General features: G+C 41.0%; 1 protein-coding gene across 10 annotated transcripts in view; it reads left to right on the plus strand.

The window, feature by feature from the left end:
• The window catches only part of LDLRAD4 (low density lipoprotein receptor class A domain containing 4), a 670,991-nt gene that overhangs the window by 259,375 nt on the left and 384,390 nt on the right, over positions 1 to 27,226 (plus strand). For all 10 annotated transcript variants that reach the window (XM_053668819.1, XM_053668816.1, XM_053668815.1 and 7 more), the window contains one exon: positions 12,579 to 13,043. In XM_053668819.1, coding sequence (XP_053524794.1) covers positions 13,004 to 13,043 — 40 coding nt within the window. In that variant the 5' untranslated portion in view covers positions 12,579 to 13,003. The remainder of the gene's footprint in view (positions 1 to 12,578; positions 13,044 to 27,226) is intronic.

Below are 27,226 nucleotides of genomic sequence, written 5' to 3' on the forward strand. Positions count from 1 at the left end.
CCAGGGCAATACTAAACTATTTCTATGAGCATCCCGATTACCAGTGTTATGAACTGTGCATCTGATTGATTGGCTCTCTCTGTTGCTTAGTTGTATTTTTTCATCTGGGCCTTTTTTTTTTTTTTTTTTTGCCTGTTAGGCAGTAAGGGGCAGAGCCTTGAGTGTTCACCGGGTAGGGCAACCCACCTCACTGTGTTGTGATGCTGCATGTGGAGGAAGGGTCTGAAAGGGAACAATGCTGCATGCTCTGTTCTTGGGTTTTCACTCACTTCCTCTGCTATCCACAATCAAATTGGGCCCTTGCAGTGCTGATTCCCAGGTGGGTGGGCTTGTGTACATTCTAGGGCCACGTGGGTCTCTCCAGTGAACTCCCCTGTGGGGCTGGGAGTTTCTCCCATTGCTGCCTCAACCCCCACAGGTATTTTCAATAAGAGGTTTGAGGCTTTATTTTCCTGCACTGGAACTCTGGGTTGTGTGATCTGTCATACTCCCCAGTTGTTCCTCTTGGTTTATCTGAATGTGAAAGTGAAACCACCCAGTCCACAATCCACTGCCTTGCACAGGTCCTCCAGCTGCTGCCTTGCTATGAGAACTCTCCACCTGGCTGTCCATCTCCTCCCCTCCTACAGGTCTGGATGAATGTTTCTTCTTTAACTCCTTGGTTGTCAGACTTCCATACAGTTTGATTTTCTGTCAGTTCTGATTGCTTTTTTAAAAAAATATATTTTATTGATTATGCCATTACAGTTGTTCTATTTCTCCCTTCATTCCCCTCCACCTTGCACCCCCCTGCCCCCACCACTCCCCCACTTTAGTTTATGACCATGTGTCTCAAGTTCTTTAGATTCTATATTTCCCACACGATTCTTGCCCTCCCCCTATCTATTTTCTACCTACCATCTATGCTACTTATTTTCTGTACCTTCTCCCCTCTTCTCCTTCTCCCACTCCCCTGTTGCTAACCATCCATGTGATCTCCATTTCTATGGTTCTACTCCTGATCTAGCTGTCCTCTTAATTTGCTTTTGTTTTAGGTGTGGTTGTTAATAACTGAGTTTGCTGTCCTTTCACTGTTCATGTTTTTTTATCTTCTTTTTCTTAGGTAAGTCCCTTTAACATTTCATATAATAAGGGCTTGGTGATGATGAACTCCTTGAATTTGATCTTATCTGAGAAGCACCTTATCTGCCCTTCCATTCTAAATGAAAGCTTTGCTGGATAGATCAATCTTGGATGTACATCTTCGGATTTCGTGACTTGGAATACCTCTTTCCAGCCCCTTCTTGCCTGTAAGGTCTCTTTTGAGAAATCAGCTGACAGTCTGATGGGAACTCGTTTGTAGGTGACTGTCCCCTTATCTCTTGCTGCTTCTAGGATTCTCTCCTTCATTTTGATCTTGGCTAATGTAATGATTATGTGCCTTGGTGTGTTCCTTCTTGGGTCCAACTTCTTTGGGACTCTCTGAGCTTCCTGGATTTCCTGGAAGTCTATTTCCTTTGCCAGATTGGGGAAATTCTCCTTTATTATTTGTTCAAATAAGTTTTCCACTTGTGGCTGTTTGTCTTCCCCTTCTGGCACCCCTATAATTTGGGTGTTGGAACATTTAAAGATGTCCTGGAGGTTCCTAAGCCTCTCCTCATTTTTTTGAGTTCTTGTTTCTTCGTCCTTTTCTGTTTGGTCATTTTATTTCTCTTTCTGGTCCATTTCTTTGATTTGAGTCCCAGTTTCCTTCCCATCACTATTGGTTTCCTGTGCATTTCCATTCATTTTCACTAGTTTAGCCTTCAAATGTTTCTCTAATTTGTGACTAAAATCAACCAGTTCTTTGAGCATCCCGATGACCAGTGTGTTGAACTGTGCATTTGAAAGTTTGGCTATTTCTTCATCACTTAGATTTATCGGCTCTGGGGCTCTGAGTTGTTCTTGAGCCATGTTTTGGTCTGTTTGTGCCTGTTACATATGTGGAGTGGAGCCTTAGGTGTTTACCAGGACGGGGCCACTCAGGTCGCTGGTTTGTGCTGCTGTATGTGGGGGCGGGGTCAGAGAGGGACAATGGCGGCTCCCTCCGCAGCCTCCAGCTGCTGGGGCCTGAGTGGTCCGCCTCACTGCCAGCTCCATCACTGGTCTATCTGTGCCGCAATGTGTGACCGCAATCAGCCCCCAGTGCGTCCACTGCCTTGCACCCTCAGTGGGTCTGCTTGCTTTTCCACACCTGGGATCTGCCTATGGCTGCTGGCACACCCAGGTCTCACACACAGGTGCATCTGGTGGATCTTTTCTTCCCGACCTTGCTCTGCTGCTGGCTCTGTCCCTCTTACCGGTTTGGCTGAAGGGTTTGTTGTTGTCAAACTTCTGTGTAGTTCAATTTTCTGTGTTTTGGCTGTGTTTTTGTTGCTAAAACTTTGTTGTTTTTAAACTTGGCTGTGCGAGAAGGTACAGTGCTTCCACCTACACCTCCATCTTGGTGGAAGTCCCCTGATTGTTTTTTGTTTTTAAATTTATTGTTGTTGTTCTTTTAGTTGTGAGAGGAGGCACAGTGTGTCTACCTATGCCTTCATCGTGGCTGGAAGTCTTAATTTTTATGTTTTGAATTTTACAAGAGTGCCTCAATTTGTCAAGGTTAAAACCATCTCTGTCTTTCCAGTGTCCCTTTCTCCCTAGGCCTTCCCTGGTGGTTACAGCAGTGATGGCTCTGTCAGAAACAGGCACAGGGCCTCAGCTCCCAGTCTGTGGCCTGGAGCCCTTCAAGCTGCTCAGTCTAGCTGTCACCCAGGTAACTGACACTCAGCAGTGAATTAGTCTGTCCACATTGAATGAAATAGAAAATGAAACTTCAATGTTTATTCTTTATGCACTACACATTTTTTAGTGTTATTAAATTTTTTTTAAAAAGTTGTTTTACATCTCTGTTGGGTTTTGGCCTCTGTGCCCAGTGTGTCACCCTAATGTTCCTGAATGCAGGTGTCTATTTTTACAGGGTGTACTTTTATGAAATTTCTCACCTGTTGAATGCAGTGAAGTTTTCATTCTCCAATGATTTCTACGCGGACTGCATTTCATAAAAGTTTGTATGCACTATTGGTAAAGCCAACATATTCCATAACTTATTAGGTTAGGGTTAGTGGGTGTCCATGTTTTTTAAAAAGGTCCCTTTCTTATGGGGGTGTTTTTCTGTTTGATGTGCTCTATTTCCTTAGTAACTGTTGCTCTGTTATGGAGGGACTGATGGCATCTTTCAAGTGCAATATTGAATTAATTATTTCCTGGTTAGTCCTGCCCATCTTTCTAGTACAAACAAAATGTGTGTGTGTGTGTGTGTGTGTGTGTGTGTGTGTGTGTCTGTGTGTGTGATTGATGAGAGAATGATGGTACCGTGCCTGCTATAGAGGGGGGCTCTTCAATGTGTGCCTGAGGATTTATCTGTGGCCTTGTGTCCTGGGCAAGTTTCCTCTTTCTTTACACTTTCTTTCTCTTTTCACCCTTGATTTTCTTGATTTGGGTACTACTAGGCTTGAAGGCATTTTGGCTCAGGGAACTACCTGAGATTCAGAACTAGTATGGAAATAACAGTTGTTGCAGGGGAAAGGCACTCAGGGGTTAGTCCTGACTCTCCTGCACATTGCTTCTTGTGGCTAAGTTATTAATCTCTGTGGGGTCAGAATTTTGTCTCTGTGGTTTGAAAGGATTTAAAGTAATATCCTCTGTGGGCCTTTACTGCATGGGACATTCTGTGAAGTGTGAGTACAGTGGAATCACTGTTCATGATCACCATCTCATCTTGACCTAGATGAGTGGTAGGAAAAGCCCTTGCCAGTTTAGAGACTCAGAGTCAGAGCTGCAGAACAGCCTTTCAGCCTAGGAAACGCTGCTCATCAGTTAACAGCTGCTGTTGGTGGTGGTGTTTTCTGAGCCCTTCTATATATATATACCTCTGTGAACACCAACAGCCTTCATCCACTCAACCATTCATTCAGTAAAGGGCTATTTACTGAGTGCTTATGAGGCATCAGACAGCATCTTAGGTGCTAAGAGTCTATGGAGAGTCAGTCAGTCCCTGTCCTTGTGCTCATGGTGCTTAAAGTCTAGTGAGAGAGATGGGAGCTAAGCAATCATGTCCCCTGCATGGAATCACAACTATGGCAAGTTCTGGGAAGCCCAGTTATCTGGAACCAAATTTAGCTAGGGAGATGATCTAGGAAGCATCTCTGAGGAGGGTTGTTTGAGCTGAGACTAGAAAGTGAGCAGCACTTCATGAGCAGGAACCACATGAGAGTGGAAGATAGGAAGGACAAGCAGATGAGACACTATTTGTCAGCTGCTCTACTTTTTCGCTGATTCTTGGTGGATCACTAAGCTGTGAAAGCAGACCTCTGATCCCCAGACTGCTGGGTATCTGACACTTTTTTACTGAGCATGGCTAGGTTTCTGGATGGTCTATTTCCTCTCTGAATAAAACAAAGACTCCAGGTTCTGGAGACCTTCTACCTCTTTGTTATAGAGTTATACCTCTGTGAACACCAACGGCCTTCATCCACTCAACCATTCATTCAGTAAACAGCTATTTACTGAGTGCTTATGAGGCATCAGGCAGCATTAGGCTGCATCAGGCAGCACTGTGTTGTTAGTGATTAGAAAGAAAATATTGATAACCCTTACAGTTTCATTTTAACTTGAAAATTGCATGTAAGGAAACTCAGAGTATATGCAGGAATATATGTTGTCCATTAATGAGATAACACAATTATGTCCCTCCATCCTTTGTTGGGAACAGCACACATCATGCTCCAAAAATCCTGGCCAAGACCATGTCTGAGACCTCAAAGTGAACTTTTTTGTACTTATTGCCACACACCCATTTCAGAACAAGTAAAGAATTGGTGAGTGTGATAATGACAGTAAAAGCAAAAAAGTTTGTTTTTTCTTCTATTTCTATCTACATCTGCATCAGTCTTTCCCGCAGCCACTTGCAGTATTATATGGATAGCTTGATTTCTTAAAACATTAGGTAGCATATCTTTTGCAATGAAATAAAATAATATAAACAAAAACCCCACAACAAAACAATAAAAACCTCACCACACTCAATTGGTCTCTGAGTCCAAGAAACAGAACAGATAAAGTCTAGCATTTCTGTGCATTGAAGGAATTGCAGAAAATGACAGAAAATAAAAGCTTTAGACCAGGTGGGCTATTGTCTTTATCTAGGAACTCCATTTCCTAAAATTGATGACTATCGTGCATGTCATTAGTTTACTCTAGAAGTTGATGCATGATTTTGGGATGCTGATGTGTGTAGGTCATTTTACATGGAATGTCTAAATGAGGAGAAAAAAATTGTCCTGCATTTTCAAGGCAGTTCAAAAATATATTTTATTGATTATACTGTTCCAGTTGTCCTATTGTTTTCTCCCCTATGTCCCCCTCTGCCCTGCACCACACCTCCTACCAGCATTCCCCCAACCCCTTAGATTGTGTCAATGGGTTGTACACATAAGTTCTTTGGCTTCTCCATTTCCCATACTATTCTTTTTTTTTAATTTATTGAGTTATTTTTCAAGTACAGTTTTCTTTTGTCAATTTCTCCCATCCCAACCCCCCCTCCGCCCCGTCTCCCCACCTCCCTCCCATCCAACCCCCCAAACCTCATCCCTGTGTCTTTCATACTTGTTCTTCAAAATCCCTCTAGTTTTTCCCCTTAAATTCCCTTCCCTCTCCCCTCTGGTCGCTGCCCACTTGTTCTCTATTTTAGTGTCTTTATTTTTATTCTATTTGCTTGTTTATTTTGTTATTTAGCTTCCTGTTAAAGATGAGATCATATGGTATTTGTCCTTCAATGCCTGGCCTATTTCACTCAGCATAATGCTTTCCAGTTCCATCCATGTTGTTGCAAAGGGTAGTAGCTCCTTCTTTCTCTCTGCTGCATAGAATTCCATTGTGTATATGTACCACAATTTTTTGATCCATTCATTTACTGATGGGCACCTAGGTTGCTTCCAACTCTTGGCTATTGTAAATTGTGCTGCTATGAACATTGTGGTGCATAGGTTCTTTGAAATTGATGTTTTAGGATTCTTAGGATATATCCTAGCAGTGGAATTGCTAGGTCAAAAGGCAGGTCGATTTTTATTTTTCTGAGAAAATTCCATACTGTTCTCCATAATGGTTGTACCAGTCTGCAATCCCACCAACAGTGAACTAAGGTCCCCTTTTCCCCAAAACCTCTCCAACATTTGTTGTTTATTGCTTTGTTTATGATAGCCATCCTGACTGGTGTAAAGTGGTATCTCATTGTGGTTTTAATTTGCATCTCTCTGATAGCTAACGATATTGAGCACCTCTTCATGTGTCTCTGGATATTCTGTATGTCCTCTTTGGAGAAGTGTCTGTTCAAGTCCTTTTCCCATTTTTTAATTGGGTTCGATGTCTTCCTAGAGTGGAGTCGTGTAAGTTCTTTGTATATTTTGGAGATTAAACCTTTGTCTGAGGTATCATTGGCAAATATGTTTTCCCATACAGTTGGTTGTCTTGCTAATTTAATACTGTTTTCTTTGGCCATGCAGAAGCTTTTTATTTTGATGAGGTCCCATTTGTTTATTCTTTCCTGTATATCCCTTGCTCTAGGGGACATATCGGTAAAAATGTTGCTGTGTCGAATATCTGAGATTTTCTTGCCAATGTTCTCCTCTAGGACTTTAATGGTGTCATGGCTTATATTTAAGTCTTTTAACCACCTTGAATTTCTTTTGGTGTGTGGTGTAAGTTGGTGCTCAAGTTTCATTTTTTTGCATGTAGCTGTCCAGTTCTCCCAACACCATTTGTTGAAGAGGCTATCTTTACTTCTTTTGATGTTACTGCCCCCTTTGTCAAATATTAATTGACTGTAGAGAGTTGGGTTGATTTCTGGGCTCTCTGTTCTGTTCCATTGGTCTATGTGCCTGTTTTTATGCCAGTACCAGGCTGTTTTGATTACAGTGGCTTTGTAATACAGTTTGATATCAGGTATTGTGATCCCTCCTACTTTGTTCTTCTTTCTCAAAAGAGCAGTTGCTATTCGGGCTCGTTTATGGCTCCATATAAATTTTTGAAGTGTTTGTTCTATGTCTGTGAAATATGCCATTGGTACTTTAATAGGTATTGCATTAAATCTGTAGATTGCTTTGGGTAGTATGGACATTTTGATGATAATTCTTCCAATCCATGAACAAGGTATATGTTTCCATTTGTTTGTGTCTTCCTTGATTTCTTTCTTCAGTGCTGTGTAGTTTTCTGCATACAGGTCTTTTACCTCCTTGGTTATGTTTATTCCCAGATATTTTATTTTTCTTTTTGCTATATCAAATGGGATTTTTTCCTTCATTCTGCTTCTGCAGATTCATTGTTCATATATAAAAATGCCTTTGATTTCTGGATATTGACTTTGTATCCTGCTGTTTTGCCAAATTCATTAATTAGTTCGAGCAGTTTTTGGGTAGAGTCTATAGGATTTTCCATGTACACTATCATGTCATCTGCAAACAGTGACAGTTTTGTTTCCTCCTTTCCTATTTGGATGCCTTTTATTTCCTTTTCCTGCCTGATTGCTGTGGCCAAAACTTCTAATACTATATTGAATAGAAGTGGTGAAAGTGGACATTCTTGTCTTGTTCCTGATCTTAGTGGAAAAGCTTTTAGTTTTTGCCCATTGAGTATGATATTGGCTGTAGGTCTCTCATATATGGCCTTTATTATATTGAGGAATGCTCCCTCTATTCCCACTTTGCTGAGTGTTTTTATCATAAATGGGTGCTGGACCTTATCAAAAGCTTTATCCGCATCTATTGATATGATCATGTGGTTTTTTGTCTTTGCTTTTGTTTATGTGATGAATTACATTTACTGATTTGCGAATGTTGAACCATCCTTGCATCCCTGGGATGAATCCCACTTGGTCGTGGTGTATAATCTTTTGGATATATTGTTGGATGCGATTTGCCAATATTTTGTTGAGGATTTTAGCATCTATGTTCATCAGTGATATTGGCCTGAAGTTTTCTTTCTTTGTTGTATCTCCATCTGGTTTTGGGATTAGGATGATGCTGGCTTCATAAAAGGAGTTTGGGAGTTTTCCATCCTTTTGGATTTTTTGGAATAGTCTGTGAAGAATAGGGGTTAGCTGTTCCTTAAATGCTTTGTAGAATTCTCCTGTGAAACCATCTGGTCCAGGGCTTTTGTGTGATGGGAGTTTTTTTTATTACTGCTTCAATTTCTTTTGCTGTTATTGGTCTATTCAGGTTTTCTACTTCTTTTTCATTGAGTTTTGGGAGATTATATTTTTCTAGAAATGTGTCATTTCCCCTAGGTTCTCAAATTTCTTGGCATACAGTTCTTCATAGTAATTTCTTACAATCCTTTCTATTTCTGTGGTATCAGTTGTAATCTCTCCTCTTTCATTTCTCATTGTGTTTATTTGTGTCCGTTCCCTTCTTTTCTTGATGAGCCTACTTAAAGGCTCGTCTATTTTGTTTATCTTCTCAAAGAACCCACTCCTGGATTCATTAATCCTTAGGATTGTACTTTTAGTCTCTATGTCATTTAGTTCTGCTCTGATCTTAGTTATTTCCTTCCTTCTACTTGCTTTGGGCTGTTTTTGTTGTTGTTCCTCGAGTTCTTGCAGGCATAGAGTAAGGTTGTTTGTTTGAAATGTTTCTGTTTTTTTTAGGTAGGCCTGTATTGCTATAAACTTCCCTCTCAGGACTGCCTTGGCTGTGTCCCATAAGTTTTGGGTTGTTGTGAGATCGTTTTCATTTGTTTCCAGAAACTTTTTGATTTCTTCCCTAATTTCATTCTTGACCCATTCATTGTTTAGTAGCATACCATCCAGTCTCCATGATTTGGGGTGCTTTGGGTTTTTTCCTCTAGGGTTGGTTTCCAATTTCAGTCCCTTGTGGTCAGAGAAAATGCTTGGTATGATTTCAATTTTCTTGACTTTGTTGAGGCTCATTTTGTGACCTATCATGTGGTCGATTTTTGAGAATGTTCCATGTGCATTTAAAAAGAATGTGTATTTAGCTTCTTTGGGATCAAAGGCTCTATATATGTCAGTTAAGTCCATTTCCTCTAGGGTGTTGTTTAATGACACAATATCTTTATTGATATTTTGTTTGGAAGATCTGTCCATTTTTGATAGTGGGGTGTTAAAATCCCCTACTATAATTGTGTTGCTGTCAATATCATTCTTGGAGTCTTCTAAGATTTTTTTGATATATTTTGGTGCTCCTATGTTGGGTGCATATATATTTACGATGTTAATGTCTTCTTGGTGGATTCTTCCCTTGAGTATTATGAAGTGACCTTCTGGGTCTCTTTTTATGGTCCTCTTTTTGAAGTCTATTTTGTCTGATATGAGAATTGCTACCCCAGCTTTTTTTTTTCTTGTCTGTTTGCTTGGTAAATTTGTTTCCAGCCTTTCACTTTTAGTCTGTGATGGTCCTTTGTCCTGAGGTGGGTCTCTTGTAGGCAACATATGTGAGGGTCATGCTTTCTTATCCATTCAGGTATTCTGTGTCTTTTAATTGGACCATTTAATCCATTTACGTTTAAAGTTATTATTGATAGGTACTTATTCATTGCCATTTTTGTACCTGTGTTCTTCTCTGCCTCTCACTTTTCCTTCCTTTCCTTAAAGTAGTCCTTTTAGTATTTCTTGTAGGACTGGTTTGGTGGAGACATATTCTTTTAGACTTCTTTTGTCTTGGAAGCTCTTTATTTGGCCTTCTATCTTGATTGATAGCCTTGCTGGGTAAAGTAGCCTTGGTTGTAGGCCTCTGGTTCTCATTACTTGGAATATTTCTTGCCATTCTCTTCTTGCTTGGAGTGTTTCCCTTGAGAAGTCAGTAGCTAGCCTTATTGGGGCTCCCTTGTCCCATACTATTCTTAACCTCCTCTGTCTATTTTGTACCTAACAATTATACTTCTTATTCCCTATACCTTTTCCCTCTTTTCTCCCCCTTCACCTTCCTGCTGATAACCCTCCGGGTTATCTCGATTTCTGTGAATTTTTTCCTGTTCTAGTTATTTGCTTGGTTTGTTTTTGTTTGGGGTTCAGTTGTTGATAATTGTGAGTTTGTTGTCATTTTACTGTTCATAGTTTTGATTATCTTCCTTTTCTTAGATAAATCCCTTTAACATTTCATAAATACGGGCTTGGTGATGATAAACTCCTTTAGCTTGACCTTATATGTAGGAAGCACTTTATCTTTGCCCTTCCATTCTAAATGATAGCTTTGCTGGGTAGAGTAATCTTGAATGGAAGTCCTTTCCTTTCATGACTTCGAATACTTCTTTCCAGCCCCATCTTGCCTGCAAGGTTTTTGTTTTGTTTTGTTTTGTTTTTGAGAAATCAGGTAATAGACTTATGGGCACTCCTTTGTAGGTAACTCTCTCCTTTCCTCTTGATTTTAAGATTCTCTCCTTAATTTTAATCTTGGGTAATGTAATTATGGTTTGCCTTGCTGTGTGCTTCTTTGGGTCCAACTTCTTTAGGACTCTCTGAGCTTCCTAGACTTCCTGGAAGTCTGTTTCCTTTGCCAGACTGGAGAAGTTCTTCATTATTTTTTCAAATAAGTTTTCAATTTCTTGCTCTTGTTCTTTTTCTTCTGGCACCCTTATGATTCAGATGTTAGAACATTTAAAGATGTCCTGGAGGTTCCGAAGCCTCTCCTCATTTTTTTGGAATTCTTGTTTCTTCAGTATGTTCTGATTGAATGTTTATTTTTTCTTTCCACTCCAAGTCACTGATTGGTGTCTCAGTTTCCTTCCCTTCACTGTTGGTTCCCTGTATTTTCCTTTATTTCAATTTGCATAGCCTTCACTTCTTCCTCTTTTTTACAATAATACTCAACCATTTCTGTGAGCATCCTGATTACCAATGTTTCAAACTCTACATCTGATATGCTGGCAATCTTGTCATCTCTTAGTTCTATTTTTGGAGCTTTGATCTGTTCTTTCATTTGGGCTGCATTTTTGTTGTCTCCAGGTGCAAGTTACATTTTAAGGTGTGGAACCTTAGGTATTTGCCAGGTGGGGCAACCCACTTTGCTGCATTGTGTCATGTATGTGGGGGAGAGGTCCAAGAGGAAACAATGCTGTTTGTTCATCTCTCAGCTGGCTTTCAGTCACTTCCCCTGCTACCCATAAGCAAATTGGGTCCTTCCAGTTTTCATTCCCAGGTAGATGGGCTTGTGTACCTGTTAGGACCCTGTGGGTCTCTCCAGTGGAGTCTCTTTGAGGCTTCCCAGAGTTTCTCCCATTTTTACAACCTACACAGTGTTTTACAATCAGAGGTTTTGAGACTTTATTTCTCCATGCTGGAATCTTGGATTGTGTGGTACATCTCACTCCACAGTTGTTCCTCCCAGTTTATCCACACACAAATGTAAGACCACCCAGTCAACCAGCCACTGCTTTGACCACCAGATCTTTCTGCCACTGCCTTGACACATATCCTTTGTGCCCCATCTGCCTGTCTCCACCCCTCCTGCCTGTCTGAATGAATATTTCTTCTTTAACTTCTTGGTTGCCAGACTTCCATACAGTTCAGTTTTCTGGCAGTTCTGGTTGTTTTTTGTTTTTAGATTTGTTCTTGTCCTTTTGGTTGGGCAAGGAGGCAAACTATATCTGAACTTCTTAATAATTAAAGTGCTTTATTAATATATAAAGTCTTCCTAATAGTCTGTATTAGTGATGTTTTACTTTGTTACCTTATTTTATACTTGCTGCATTAAGAGGGTTTTTATTGAGGATTTCTTTCTGTTATATGATGTTTCCTTAAATTTTTTTGCTTTTTTCCTAGTTTGATGGTGAAAAAAAGAAATAAGGCTACATTTTATAAAAATTGGCCATAAATTGATTAAGATGAAGTGGTAATAATGGAAAAAAGATTCCTTTCCTTTAATACTGGACATTTACACTTGGGATTCCATTTTAAAAGTCTGTTTTTTTGAGCTTCTGCCATTCTTATTGTTAATGTTACTTGTGTAATATAACAATACTGAAATATCTGAAAGTATTTTGTAATGTGTTAATATTATGTAATATAGATGAAATAGTTTGTAGATTAAATTTGCTTTTCCTTCACATTCTTTTAAAAATTAATTAGTCTTTATTTCCCCCTTAAGAGTCATTTTTTTTAAAAGCTCTCAACCCTAGTTTTTTTCGATAGTGCTGTGGTAGTGGACCTGAACCTCAGACATCATTGGTAAGACCTCTGGAATGAACTTGAAAAGTGGGCTTCTTTAGGGAGTATGTGAACTAAGCATAACCAGGGGAAAGATATTGAAAGGTTGTATGACTTCTGTAGATGTTCTTAGAGAAGCTCTGAGCAGAGAGTGCTGTGTTGTCTTGTCCTCCTGCACTTTCACAGACTTTCAGGAAAAGGGGCTGCAGCTGTCCCTTCCCCAGAGCTCTCCTAGTGCCTACAGTGTGGTCATCAGCACAGTTTTCTGTGGCTTTTATTTTTTCCTTTTTGGCTTCTTTGAGTCTACTAAATTTCAAGTTTCTACAGGTCATGAGGAAAATGATCTCTTTCTTTTTCATTTCAGCAAGGGAAGAGGTAAAGCACAAAGAGCAGCAGATCAGACCGTACCAAGCTCCATAGGAGCAGCTGAGAGCTGTGAAGCATGGTGGTTGCCGAGCTGCTGAGGAGGCCCTTGCTCTAAGGTGGGAAAGCAGGTCTTAGCAGCACAGCTTCCATCACTCCCTGCTCACCATGGACTCTACCCTCTGGCTGGATGGCTGACATGACCGTGTGCCCTAATTGTGCATGCTGCTGGACTGGGTGCCATCCCAGGGACTGCCTGCTCTGTGGGAGCAGGGCAGGTGGGCATCAGATGCTGCCAAAAGCTGGATGGGACAAAGAAATGGACTCCAACAAGCTAAGATGGAAGTGACCTGAGGCTTCACCCAGGCAGTTTCCTCTTGACAGGACAGCTTGAGTCAGAGCACACAGGCTTGCCTGGGGAGCAGTATGCAGGAAGCTGGTTTTCAGGCCACAAATGCTTTTGCAGGTGAGAATTCTCTACACTTAAATGAAAACTTTATTTTGACTCTTAATTGGCAGGTGATAAAATGCTAAACAATTGTAGAGATTCGATGTACATTTGCATTGATGAACTAAAGGCCATACAGAGTCAAGGGCTCAGGCTGCCATGGTGACTGGTTTTGACAAAATAATAGCATGTTTTCTTTCTCTCTAAATAAGAATTTGAATTGAGTGCGGGCCTGCGAACCAGACAATCGCGGTTCGATTCTCGGTCAGGGCACATACTGGGGTTGCAGGCCAGTTCCCTGCAGGTCAGTTCCCTGCAGGGGACGCATGAAAGGCAACCATACATTGATGTTTCTCTCCCTCTCTCCTTCCCTTCCCCTCTAAAGATAAATAAATAAAATCTAAAAAAAGAAAAAAAAAGAATCCCTAATCCAGCCCTGGCTGGTGTGGCTCAGTGGATTGAGCACCAGCCTGAGGGATAAAGGGTCACTGGTTCGGTTCTCAGTCATGGCACATGCCTGGGTTGTGGGCCAGGTCCCCAGTGGGGGCGTATGAGAGGCAACCACACATTGATATTTCTCTCCTCCTTCTCCTTCCTATCCCCCTCTCTAAAAAGAAATAAATCTTTAAAATAAGTAAAAAAAAAAGAATTTGAAAAAAACATTTGGCATTTTATGATTCTGCTTTTGTTGAGTAATAGAGCACACACAATGTCTTGCAAGTTGTTATTCTTTAAAGGAATCTATCACTCATAAAACAATGTATAGGGGATGTGTTTTTCTTTGCAGAACTGGGAAGACTCTTGAGTAAGTAAAGTCTTAGTAAAGACTTTTATAAAGAATGACCTCTCCTTCCCCATCTTTAGTTTTCTCAGATTTATTCATGTGTGAATGGTGGTGAGGTGGCAACTGTGCTGAACTACCCTTGCAGTGAGGATCTTCTTTAAAAGAGCTAACACAGAAGCCTGTTATCACTACTAAACAGTGACTTACCCTCTGGCTATCAGTTTGAACATTTTACAGAGAACCTCTTAGTCTGGGTGGTGCCCCAGAGCTATGGCCAAGACACAGGGGCTTTTGAATTTGGGTTCTGGTTCTTTGTCTGATTTGCTTAACATCCCAGGAAGCTGCTTAATTATTCTGGGCTTCTGGTCCTCATTTATAAAATGGGTCTGTGAAGTTGAAGAACCTTATGGAATTCAGAGAAAATATTTTTACATAACAGTTTTGTTTTTGTTTTTGTTTTTGAAGGAAAGATAGTAGAATAATCACAAGAAGTGACTTCTTGAGAATAATCACACAGGAAGCAGTCCTGTGAATCTTAAATATTTGTATCTGTTCACATTTGTGGAGAGAGAAGGTGAGGTTGTTGGAGTGCCTAGACAGAGGTTGTGGCTTAGGTTTGAGAGGCACACAGACTTGGACTGAACTTTGCCTCCTTCACTGACTAGAGCTCTGCACCTGGACAGTCATCGGGCTCCTCTGTATTTTCCTTTGCTCATTTGTAAATCAAGATGGTTGTGTGTGCAGCTCTCATGCTGCTCTGAGGAAAAATGAGACAACATAAATGATGTGCAATACACAGATCTTGATGTGGAGTCATAGTATGGAGCCAGGTTGCCTAGTCCAGGCCTTGATGCTCCTTGTGCTTAGATTTTTGAGCAGACCCCTTAGATCTCTCAGCATCTGCAATTATAACATGGGAGCCTCTATCTTAGAGGCTTGGGAAGGTGCTCCTAGAGTGGTCATAGTCCAATGAAAAATGAGTGAAAGAGCTATTTAAATGTAGATTCAAAAGAACACATACAATTGAACTCTCTAGAACTGTCGTCATATTTCCAGCCTGACTGGCTCAAAACCATGCCCTTCTGTCTTCCCTTAATGGGCATACTTTAGTTGTTAAAGTCACATGAGCTGTTCTTTCATAGAATGTCACCTCCTCTCTGGGCAGAGAGTGACCTGCTTGGCTGTGACACAAAACACCTCTGTGAAGTGGCCAGGTGTACCACCCTTCATACTCTTCCCCATTTTCCAGAAGTGCCAGGAGGAGAAGCATCTAGGAAGTGCATGCAAATAAGCTCATAGAAGCAGTTCTGAGAGGAAGAGGAATCAAGAAAAGAGAAGGAAGAGAGGCTGGAAAAAAAACCTAAGGAAGAGTGGCACATGATTTAAAATGTAGACTGGCTCAGAGGTGGGTTTCTAAGTACAGTTTCTTCATCCTTCTGAGCCTGGCACTGGTTTGTTGTGGCTCATACTTAGACATTGTGTCCAGTCTTCATCATTAATTGAGATGCTCAGCATCTTCTCCGTCCTGGGGAAAGTAATTCTCCACCCCATCAGGATCCCAGGCTGGCCTGAGTCAGAAAGTGCAGTAGCCTTTGGGTAATGAAAACTCTTAGGTTCTGCCTGGAGAATTCTAGTAGAATAATGCCTAGCACATTAATCAAGGCTCAAGTGAATGGAAGCTGTTATTGTGGCTATTACTGCCTGGGTTGTGGGCTATGTACAGGACCCCATATCACCCCCTTACATACTCATATAGGAGAAGCATCCTCACTACAAAGTTAGTTCAGCCACCCTCTTGAAGCTACTCCTCAGCTCATATTTTTTAATCTTCTTTTAACTCATAGTTTTCCGAAGAACTCTGTTTTCTTACAAATTTGGCCTCCTCAGTTGCATCAGCCTATCTGAATAATAATCATACTGGTAGTATGATTATTTACTAGTAGTAAAATGATAACCATGGCTAATATTTTAGAGAATTTACTCTGTGCTTTAGCTATGTTACCTCTGTTGGTCTTTACTACAACTCTGATGCCACTGTTAGTGTGCTGGTGTTCCTGGTGCACAGGGGTACATTCAGAGTAGCCAGGAATTAGATTGAGCCTTTCCAAATCTTCTAGCATTGTGTGTGACTTCAGCTGCACATGGGGGTCACCTGAGGAGCCTTACCACTGCCTGGGTTTCACCCTCAGAGATTGGGATTTAAGTGGACTCTGCATCACCTAACCCTGCTAAATCAGGACCTGTATCCTAACAAGATCCCAGGTGCTTGGTGCATGTAAAAGTCTGTGAAGTAGTGAGAGCCAGCACTGTACAGAGAGTGTTGTTTAGAGGTGAGGGATGAGTTTGGAGAATCAGTTCTTCAGAACAGAACTGATTTGTCCCATTCCTGCAAGAGGGATGATTGGATTAACTAATTTACCCATTCTTAAGGAAACTGTCAAGTATTGATTGTTAGTTATCAGAGCTGAGCACAGTCCCTATAGTGGGACAATGGTTTTAGCTTCCCAATATCTCTAGAAAATAACCAGTGGTAAAATAAAGGAGTTAGAAGTACCCAGCCTTCTTTGGGGGTGGGTCCTGGTAGACTCTGCTCATCATTTTTATTCTTTGCATTTTCTTCTCATCTTTCTTTGCTCACATAGTTGGTAAAAGTTACTTATGATGTAGGCTGCAAGAGCTGACCTCTGTCCTGTCCAAGTAGCTAGCTAAAACTGTAGCCTTAGATGGAGGTGAGTAGGAGGATGGTGCCCACCCCCATAGCTGGTTTGCTATATGAACGTTTTTTGACTATAGCCTTTTTTTTTTATCCCAGGGCAACTAATGATGGTAATATTTTAGTTTTTAATTGAAGATAGACTGATTTTGCTTATTCTCTAAGTTAATGTAAAGGAGGCTTGCTTTAGATATCTTAAATGATGAAAGGCTTAAGGCATTTTTCCTTGGCTTTAATTCTTTTTTAGGGTCAGACAAAAATGCTGTCATACAGTTAACCATACCTACCTTTAAACAAATTTGTCATCTTGTATTTTATGTTTTAGTTCTCATGGTGGGGGTTGGTTAAGATTTCTATTTAGTAAGGACTTAGGACTGGCTGGGAGAGGAGGTTGGGACACCTGTGTAAAGCTGTGTTTGCCTGGCAAGCACACTATTTGTTTGGAGTGTGTGAAATTACCTTGATGGGTAGTGGGAGCTTAGAAGGCCCCCTTCCCCAAGACACTGCTAGCCCACCTGTGTGGTTAGACATCCCCTCTTAAGTCTATCTTCCTCTGTGAGATATACCCACATGGATACATATCGCAAATTCAACTTCCCAATTATGATTTTATTGTTGCATAAAGGAATTTATACATTGTATTTAAATTTCTCAGTGCATGTAATTTAAAAATAATTTTAATCATTTAGATACTGTTTTGTAACAAAAAACTTAATTTTTCCCTTTCATGTGTTTTCCAAATTTTCTTACAGTGAGCGGGGTACCTTTTGCAACAATTACCCATACATGGTCCTGCCATATGAAGCTTTGCACTATTAGCATTTTGACCTGTGTCCTTTCAATAGTTTTCCTGTGCAATTTTTTTTCTTACAGAACTGTTTGATAATATATATTCAATTTTATAACCTTATCATTCCCTTTTAAACATTTATTATGAGCATTTTCTTGTAAATATGATTTAAAATCACATCATAGTATTCTTTTATGTATGTGTTCTTAAATTTTAAAAGTGTGCTCTTCTTGTTGGGTATTGTAGTTTTTCTCCTTATACATAATGCTTTGATGAATACCTTTGTGCAAAAAATTATTCTGTATATTGGGTTATTTCCTTCTGTATATTAGGAAAAAATACTAGAGTCAGAATTATTAAGCTCAAATATGTAAACTTTATTAAGATTTATGGTTGAATTTCCAAAGGGATTGGTTGATCCTAGCTTCTGAGACTTCGCTGAGCTCAGTTTCTTCCAATTGCCTATTCACCATTGCTGTGGCCTGTCCCTGCCATTCAACTGTAGGATGGAGCTGCTCTGCCTTCCCTGCGGGGTGTCATGAGATTGATTCATGTTTGTGGAACTTTTTGCAACACACTGCTGTAAAGGCGACCTGAGTGCCACAGTTATGATGACACTGCTAATATTTCATTTGGGCAAAGGAACACTTAGGCATCCTAACTTTACTGTTTTTGTTCTCTCAAGAAGTCTTTCTTCATGGCTGTAGTTCACTGTGGCAATGATGTAGATAGATAGATTCCAGCAAGATAAGACTCTTGTAAAAACAAACCTCAGCGCCTCTGGGCAGATAGAAATGGATATCCTTCCAGGATATGTCAGTAAGACCTTCATTGAAGTGTCCTAATAGTGATGAAAATTTCATGTGAGGTTTACTTTATCATCAGTGACTCAGAAAGCATTCTGCCTAGGTTATCGCTATGTATACTCTAAAGAAGATGCTGGTTTGTGGTTTTGCCTCCTCCCCACCCCCAATGCCACCCTTAAATATTGTAAAAGTTTTACCCACTTAAGTTCTCTGAATAATTTCATTAAATGTTAAAAAAAATGTAACCTTGGATAACTAGGTAAATAACCAAATTCCTGTAGAATTTGCAAATTTTTCTTGTGAAAAGAATAATCAGATCTAATTGTTAAATAAATTAATGTTATTTCACTCATAAATGAGAAAGATGAGCATTAGTTAGGTATGAAAGGGAGCTATTTTGTAGGTGATAGTGATCAGGTTTACTTGGCCATTTATGATAAAAAAAAACACTTAAATTATGTTGTTGGATGCCTATTTTTTCCCCCATGGAATTCTTTCACACTAGCAGGAGTGTGGGGACCCTGCATTGGGTGGATGTGGTCTTACCTGGACACTTGACCAGAGCTGCACTGTTCTCAGGGCTCTGAAAAGCTCGGAAGGATCCTGGGTCACTTCCTTCCCACCATCAGACCCTTCAGCTTATTACCTATCCCTTCAAGGTCACACCCCCATGCTGACCCATGGATGACCTTAGGCCACACTTTCCAAAGTTGCGGGGAGAACACTTGTTTCAGGATATACTGAAGGATGTTTTTCAGTAAAACAGGTGAGGTGGGGTGGATTTATGGCTAAATTCTGGAAGAAGGAATTTAAATAAATTTCTTTAGAACTTTATGGAGTTTAGTATGAAACTGTAATATGAAGCTCCTTGATAGGTAAGATTGGCAGCATTTCCCAAATGTTAAGACCTGAAAGGCTTTTTAGAAACAAAAATGTTGAAAGATAGCTCTCCACAGCACATGCTGCCAGTCTGTGATGTGGCCCTTCTTCTCTCTGCACCTCAGGTGTCCCTGTCCTGCATGCACTGATGCAGCTGTCCCCTAATGGGGCTGCATACACTGAGCACATGTTCACAGAGCCCTTGCCAGACATGTGTAAAGTACTGCAGCTGAAAATCATGTTACGAGGCAGTCTGTCTTCCTGCCTTCATTCCTTCCCCTCTTTAATTCTGCCAATATTCTTGAAAAAAAAATGCAGCTTTAATTATACCTTTCTTTCCCTAAAATTTTCTGTGGCTGCTTTTTGCTTATTAAAAGAAGCCTAGACTCCTCAGCCTGGAGTTTAAGACAGATGCCTTTCCCTGGTGCTCACAATCTAGATGTCATGAGCTACACTGTTAACTGGCACAGAGCAGGCATATCACAAGCTGTTGTGAAGCTAGGACATGGTCTAAAGCAGCTGAGGACTTTTGCACAGCCCCCTGGCCTATCTGCTCATGGACATCTCCATTATATGGCTTCCTCTCTCATTCATCTATGGATATGGTTTCTGCCTCCACGTTCGGTCACTCTACCTCTGCCTGTTTGCAAAGACAGCTCTTGGGTGATGGTTTCTTCTCCAGAGTCCTCAGGAGCAGTGACACTACTATCATCAAGGTCACAGCTGTTTGCTTCTGTGGGTCTAAGATGGGTGGATGCTTTATGGTTCCTTTACAGAAATTTAACCAACAACAATGAATATGGTAACATGGATATTTTTTCCCTTAACTGACTTTGATATTTTAGAATATTTCCAGAGCAGCATAAGGAAGATACCTCTTGGTTCTAGAGGCAGGATGATAGCGCATGTTCCTACAAACCTGTAGGCACTGTCCAGCCTCAGGGCTCCTTCATATCAGAAGATGAGAAACCATGCTTGTCTTATCATATAAATTTATTTTTTTCTTTAGTAGTTAAATTTCAAAAAATTCAGGGTGTTTTCCTTGCATCTTTGGAATTATGCTATCATTGATCTCAGATATGACATTTCACAGAGCTCACAAAAAATAAAGATTAATTATCTCCTATGCCAGGTGTTTTCACATATACAGTCTCATTCAGTTCTTATGACAGCCTGGAAGGTGTGCATACTATCCCATGTTTATCAGGAAAGGACCCAGAGAGGACCTGCTCGATGCCATATTGACTACTGTCTGTAGTGCCAGAGTTGAGATACAGGTCTGTGTTTGATGGAGTGAGATCTTGGTGGCTCCCACTGTGCTGCCTCAGCTTCCTCCAAGCGTGTGGGAGAGTAGAGAATCACAGGCTCTTTCTTTTAGGATCCAATGCTGGGTGAGAGGGACATATGGAGAGAGAGACAGGAAATTGTAACTCCAAACTGAAATCACAGATAGTGATGTCCGTGTTCTAACTTCAAAAATGCAGACTTTTATGCCTACCTTTTGGCAGAACCTCACCAGTTTTTGTCATCCTGTTTTTGGAATGCTTAGAAGTGAAAGAAATAATAAACTGTAGTGGTGATGGTTGCATAGTCATGTATTTAATGCCACAGAACTGTACACATAAAAATGGTTAGAATGGTAAATTTTATATTATGTATATTTTACCACAGTAAAGGCAAATATTTTTGAAGAAAAAGAACCAATATGTTGAGCTTATCAGAATAGCTCCAATCTAAGCAAGGGTCTTAATGGAGAGAAGAGGGAGCAGAAAGACATGTGAGTGGGTTTGTGTGAGGGAGAGGGTCTTGTTTGGCTTGAGGGCAGGTTTGGACTAAGGTGGGTGCACCCACAGTTGAACATGCTGATGAACTGGTATTTTTTTAGTATTGGTCAAGTGCTCATTGGAGAGGCTGAGTTCAGGTGGGCTGTTGATGTTCCAAACAGTCTTTATGCTCCTGGCTCTAAGCACATGGATCCCTCCTAGCAAAGCAGAGGCCCTTCGGGTAAGCAGCTCCCTTCCCTAGAATGCAGTTTGACAACCATCTGTTTTCACTTGGGACTCACTTTCTGTGCAGAGCACTGATCATAATGTTGCTGCCAACCTCATACAGTGCTTATGCACAGACATGTGATAAATGCAGTTTCCCCCAATTCTTGATATTGGTAAAGTTGTTTGAGGGCCCTAGTGCTATATTGGTGCTAGGTATCAGCATAGATTGACATCCTGGGTGACTTTTCCACTGGCATGCTCCAGTATCTGGTTCTCCTCAGACAGGGGTAGTGATCAAGTTTGAGTTTAAGACAGCAAATCCCAGGAGGCTACATTCTGTGGAAAGCATAGGAAATAGAGTTAGAACCTAATGGTTTCTTTGATCACTGCATGTTCTCTTGTGAGTTGGGCTGGTGCATAGATTCCCAAGCCATCATGTGTGATTTAGAAAGAAGAAAGGAGACTGACAAAAGAGGTGCTCTGTAAGTGGTGAGAGGCTGCTGTGACCACCTCAGAAGTGTCTAGTCTGACTAGAGGCAGGATCCAGCATTCCAGAAATATCCCAGATAAAAGGCAGCTCTTACTCAAAACATGGTGTTGCTAAGCAGCACCCTTCCTTGTTGCTAGTTTGGGACCCTCTGCCACTTTTGTTTCATGCATCAGCTTGTGTTAATATTATTTGAGTTCCTCCATGTCCTCACTTCTGCCACACACCAACATCTGGCAGCTGGTGACACTTCTCTTTCTGAGTCTGCTGAGTGATCTATGTACTGGGACTCTTAAACTCAGTTTCCTTGCTTGTTATTTGAACTCTAGCTGCTCTGTATACCTAGCTCCAGTTGTTGCCTGCATCTTCCTGTCCTAGATCATACTGTGGAGATAATCCTCTCATAGTCTATACCTAGACTGATGATTGTACCAGGATGTGCCATCTTAAAAGCAGAAGTGTGTGAACTGCACTAGTCCTGCATAACCTGCTCACTTCTCCTACTGTGAGTTGCCTTTACCAATGAAATTTTTGGCTCCTTTTCATTTCATTAAACATCCAGCCTTGAGCTTCACTGATTACCATCTGCTGTTGTCTATTCTTGACTAAGTGTACTATGAATGTGCAGGGTATGGAAAGAGAGCAAATGATAGTAATTGAGTATTATTATGTGCCAAGTAATGTTCTAAGCAACTTTCTTGACATACATAATGTCATTTAAGCCTCAGAGCAATTCTGTAATAGGTGTTGTTATGAAGCCCTTTTGACAAATGAGGAAACTGAGGCATGAGGTCACACCCCTAGTAAGATGAGTAGCTAGTATTGGAACCTGCAGTCTTCAGAGTCAACACAAATGACAGGACTATGCCTTAAATGTGGTCAAGCCAGCTTTTGTCAGGAAGTGTTTTTTCTGCAATGTACATACACACAATGAAATATTACTTGGCAATAAAAAGGATGAAATTTCATTTGTGACATAGGTGGTCCTAGAAGGTGTAATGCTCAGTGAAATAAGTTAGATTGAGAAAACCAAATACCATATGATTTCACTGGTATGTGGAATCTAAGGAACAAAATAAATCAACAAACAAAACAGAAACAGATTCATCAATACAAAGAAAAAACTGATGGTTTCCAGAGGGGAGAGGGCTAGAGAGATGGGTGAAGAAGGTAAAGAAATACAAGTTGCAAATTGGTATTAATAGCCACAGGGTTGTAAAGTATAGCATAGGATATGTAGTCAGTAATACTGTAATAACTATGTATTGTGCCAGGTGAGTACTAGAATTATCAGAGGGATCATTTTATAAATTATATAAATGTTTAACCACTATGCTGTACTTCTGAGACCAGTATAAAATAATATTGAATGTCAACCATAATTGGAAAAATGAGGCTGATAAATTAAAAGAATAAATGTTCACTTTTGAAAAACAAAAAGAAACTCATTAGACTTCGTTTTCATTTTTAGTTTTTTAAATCATTAGAGATGTGAACCTCCAATTACACCACAGATTAATACCTTGTTTTGGGAGCTCCATTGAAGCACCCTTGGTAGTACTGTTTGTTTATTTGTTGTCCTTCTGTTGTTACTCACTTACTGTTGGCCAGGGAGTGATATAGCAGTGAAGATTAATTTGGCATCTCTGCTAGCTTTAGTGTCCTTGCTTTATTGGAAGAGATAACTAACACGTGTGGACAGAATAGCTACAATATGAAGCAGAAAGTTCTGAGTGCTTAGGAATGCACTGATGAAGCACTTTAGGGGTTCCTAGGAGGCAGCTAATGGGGTTCCTAGGAGGCAGCTCATGGGGTGGTGAAGGAAGACAGCTGAGCTCAGAGCCCAGGAAGGTTCCAGGCAGAGTAGGAGGAGGGAAATTAAGGCAGAAGCAATGCAGGCAGAAGTGGCTCCATGACCAGGAGTTTGTGCTGGTGGGCAAGCAGTCAGAATAAGGACTTGGTGTTGATCTTCAGGTAATTTAAGAGCCTTGGAAGGTTTCAAGCCACAGAGTGACATTATCAGAGCTGTGGCAGCAGTATCCATAAAAGAGGGTGTGGGGGATCAGGCAGAAGGAAGTTTGTGCTTGGTAGTAGATCATGCTCAGCTCAGGGGCATGTGTTTTTAGTCCCTTCACCTTCCTCCTTGATGTTTCTGGGCAAGGCTCATGGGTTTTTTTTTTTTTTTGGTCTATTTATCTCAAAGACATGCTATCTTCTTTTGAGTATGAAGAACTTATTCTCTATTGTTGAAAGCCAGAAGTGTGGCTGAGAGATTTATGAGCACCTGTAAGCATTCAAGGGAGTGGAAAGAGGGTTGTGTTTGTTACAACAAAACAGAATAAAAGGAGTTAAGATATGTATATCGTAAATTTAGTTTTTCCTCCAAAGTGAAATAACCTTCAGGTAATAAGTTGTATAAGTTTAGTGGATGGAATGTTATTTCCTTGCCAAAGATCACATTGTTTTGTAAGCCACGTGTGCTTTTTATCTGATTTTATAGTTCAGGCAACTTTGAGGTGACAGACAGCTAGCTTTGTGGGTTTTGCTCAGCTTGGTGTTTTAAAAGAAGGAATAAGAATGACCAAAACCAAGTTGTGATTGATACTCACATCTTTTTGTGTTTGGGTGGGGGAGATTTTGTGTATCTTCCTTAAAAAGAAAATAATTGCCCAATGAAGTTGTCAAAATATTAGAGCCTCTCAGCAGAAGAATTATATATTGAATAATTAAGGGGCATCACCTTGTTTTAGTCATGTTAAACATTAAACCTAAAAATGACTGTCATGTAAAACCTCTGGTGATGAGTCTGTGCCACCAAGTAAAGACCAAACTCATCTATGTCATTTGTAGCATCTGTTGAGCTTCTAGTATATGCCAGACACTGGATGAGGTGAAACCCCAGGGAGTGTAAAATCTGATAGGGGACCCAGACATAGGAATGAGAAATTTTTGCAAAAAATTAATACCAATTTGCAGAAATGGTCACTTCACTATGGTCATTTCTACAGCACTGTATAGGCTTACCTACTAGAGTTGCCTGCACTACATCAGGGGCATTAGGAAAGGGCTTTCCACAAGAAATGACTTATAAGCAGAGATCAAAAATAGGACTTGGCTGAGCAAAGGAGTAGTTTGGATGGGACAGAACCCCCAGGAAGACTGGTCAGCGGGACGAATGGCCCAGAGGTGAGTGAGAAGAGCCTGGGTGGTGGTTCCATTCAGGCAGAACTTAGAGTTTGTATGGGGGATAGGAGGTGGTGGTGGAAATTGATGAGGTGGAGGGACCCAGTGGCTATGGTAAGAAGGGATGTGAACTGAGAGATGATTCAGAGATAGGTTCTGTTGAATGATGATTAACTGCAAGTAGAGTGTGAGGGAGAGGAAGTGTCAAAGCTGATGCTAACATGTCCAGCTGAGGCACCCGGAGGAGAGCTTGATGACTGGAGATCTGAACCAGGTCATGCAGGAGGAACAGGAGGTATTGTGGGGAAGACCTCAAGGTTTGTCTTGTGTGTATTAAATTTGAGGTGCTTCAGGACATGGCAGAAATGTTGGGCATGCAGTTGGATATGAAACTGCATGTCTAACCTTAATTAGGGTTGGATGTGAGAATTTGGGATTCAGCAGTCTGTAGCTTGCAGCACTGTATGTATAGCAAGTACCTGCCTTCTTCCTTACAGAAAACTTTTGGGGAAGGGAACCTATTTCACAACCCTTCTTCCTCTGTGAAGAGTGAGACTGCCTCTCTGCCCCTAGCACCTCCTTTCTTTTTCTGCTCCATTCTGAGTCCCCAGCCCTCCTGGCTGTCACAGGGAAAGCTGAACTGCTGCTTTCTAAACGTTGCTGTGACTGATCTGTTCTTGCAGAGGGTGAGGCCAGTTCTCTGCTGTTGATTGAACTCGGAAACACGAGACTGCAGGTGGCCAGCTTTACTGAAGGCTGCACTTAGCAGGAGGCACAGTATAGGAGAGAACCTTTAAAAATGGACACTTAGTGTATAAAATAAGACAATTTATAGAATTTAAGAGAAAAAGTGAAAAAACTTAATTCTTCACAGATGATCCTGTTATGGGGACTGCTGACTCCTGCTCTTTCCTGTCTGGAGGTTAGAATTGTCTCTACCTCTTTAGAAAAACAGCCCCTTCCTCCTTCAGGGAGACGTTCCCCATAAGCCTCTGTTTTTCTTCTAGGAACCCACCCCCCATTTTCTACTTACATATCTTGCCCTGGGATCCAACCCCTTTCTCCATGGAGCAGGCCACCAAAAACATCAGCCCTCTCATTGCATGTAACTGCTGCCTGGCCCTTGGTGAATGGTGCCCTAGTGTCTTCTTTGATGTTTCTGGGCCAGTTGGAGTTGAAGCTGTGTCCTGTGTTCTCCTGATTTTTCAGTTTTTCTCTGGGTGACTTATGTGCACATACCTACACATTCATGCATTTCCATAGAATTTCACATTTTATTTTCTGGAGGCAGTGGAGCCTGACCAGAGGCTTCAGTCCATAGGAAGCTATTGCTGAACATTATCATGTGCTTCCTCTTGTCTTCTGCTCTGGACCATGCCCAGAGCCCAGTGGCATGTAAAAAGTGGGGCCTCTCACCATGCCTTTCTGAAAAGGGTCTGTTTATTCCATGGGTGCAGAGGCCTGCAGGAGCTTCAGGATTAAAGGTTGTTTCTTTATCTTGGATCACACACAAATTCATCTTATTTCCAGTGTCTCTGCATGAAAACAACTGGGGTATTTTTCACTGAGTAATAATTGAGGCCACACACAAATTCATCTTATTTCCAGTGTCTCTGCATGAAAACAACTGGGGTATTTTTCACTGAGTAATAATTGAGGCCAAGAGAGGGAATGCAGTTATACCTTACTTCTATAGATCTAGAAGAAAGAGGCTTAGGATAGGACTGTATGGGACATCAGCATTAAAGGATAATGCATATGTTGAGGGCACAATCAGAGTGAGGTGACAACCCGGGAGAGTGTCAGGATGTGCCCTGAGTGATTATTGGTGGATGTATGACTGGGCAGTAGGAAGCAGAGACATAGGAAGTGTGAACAATTTTTTATAAAGAAGTTTGGAAAAGGGAAAAAAGGCTAAAGGGAAATGTGGGTGAAGTAGAATACAGGGAGCAGGATACCAGAGAACGTGTGTTAGATGAAAACAGTGTGATGGAAAAAATGGATTCCAGGTCGGGGCCAAAGCCATTGCTCTGTTCATGGGTGAGTGAGAGGATGGCAGTGATGAGAATGCAGGTCTGCATGTCCTAATGCCCAGAAGAACACTTTGGGGCCAGCTGGGGTCCTACTGCTTTCCTCCTGAGCCACAGAGGAGGTACAGGGGAGTAGAATAACTGTGGAATGAAAATGAAGCTCATCATTGGGCTAGAAGGAAAGGAGGGAAAAGATCTAGGCTTGAAAGTAGATTCTGGAAGTAAATAAACACTCCAGAAGAAGTGATACTACCTAACAGCCACCTAAAGTTTGGGAGTTCTTTTGGCATACAGGTAGTTAGAGCTGGAACAGGAGAAGGGATTTATTATGAGTGCCCTGAGTATTATGCCAGCCCCAACTACCTTCGGTAAGACTTTAAAGTTATCAGAGAGCCATCTCTACAAACTTATTCATGTGTGTGCCTTTGTTTCCAGGTCCCTTCCTTCAACCCCCACCCCTGTCGTCTGCCTTCTTGGAGGGTTAATAAAGTTTCCTCAGCAAAAGTCCAGTGTTACCTAGACCTGAGCTCTGGGGACT

This window comes from Artibeus jamaicensis, unplaced genomic scaffold, assembly GCF_021234435.1.
Source record: "Artibeus jamaicensis isolate MK-2021 breed Jamaican fruit bat unplaced genomic scaffold, CSHL_Jam_final contig_511, whole genome shotgun sequence".
Lineage (NCBI taxonomy): Eukaryota > Metazoa > Chordata > Mammalia > Chiroptera > Phyllostomidae > Artibeus > Artibeus jamaicensis.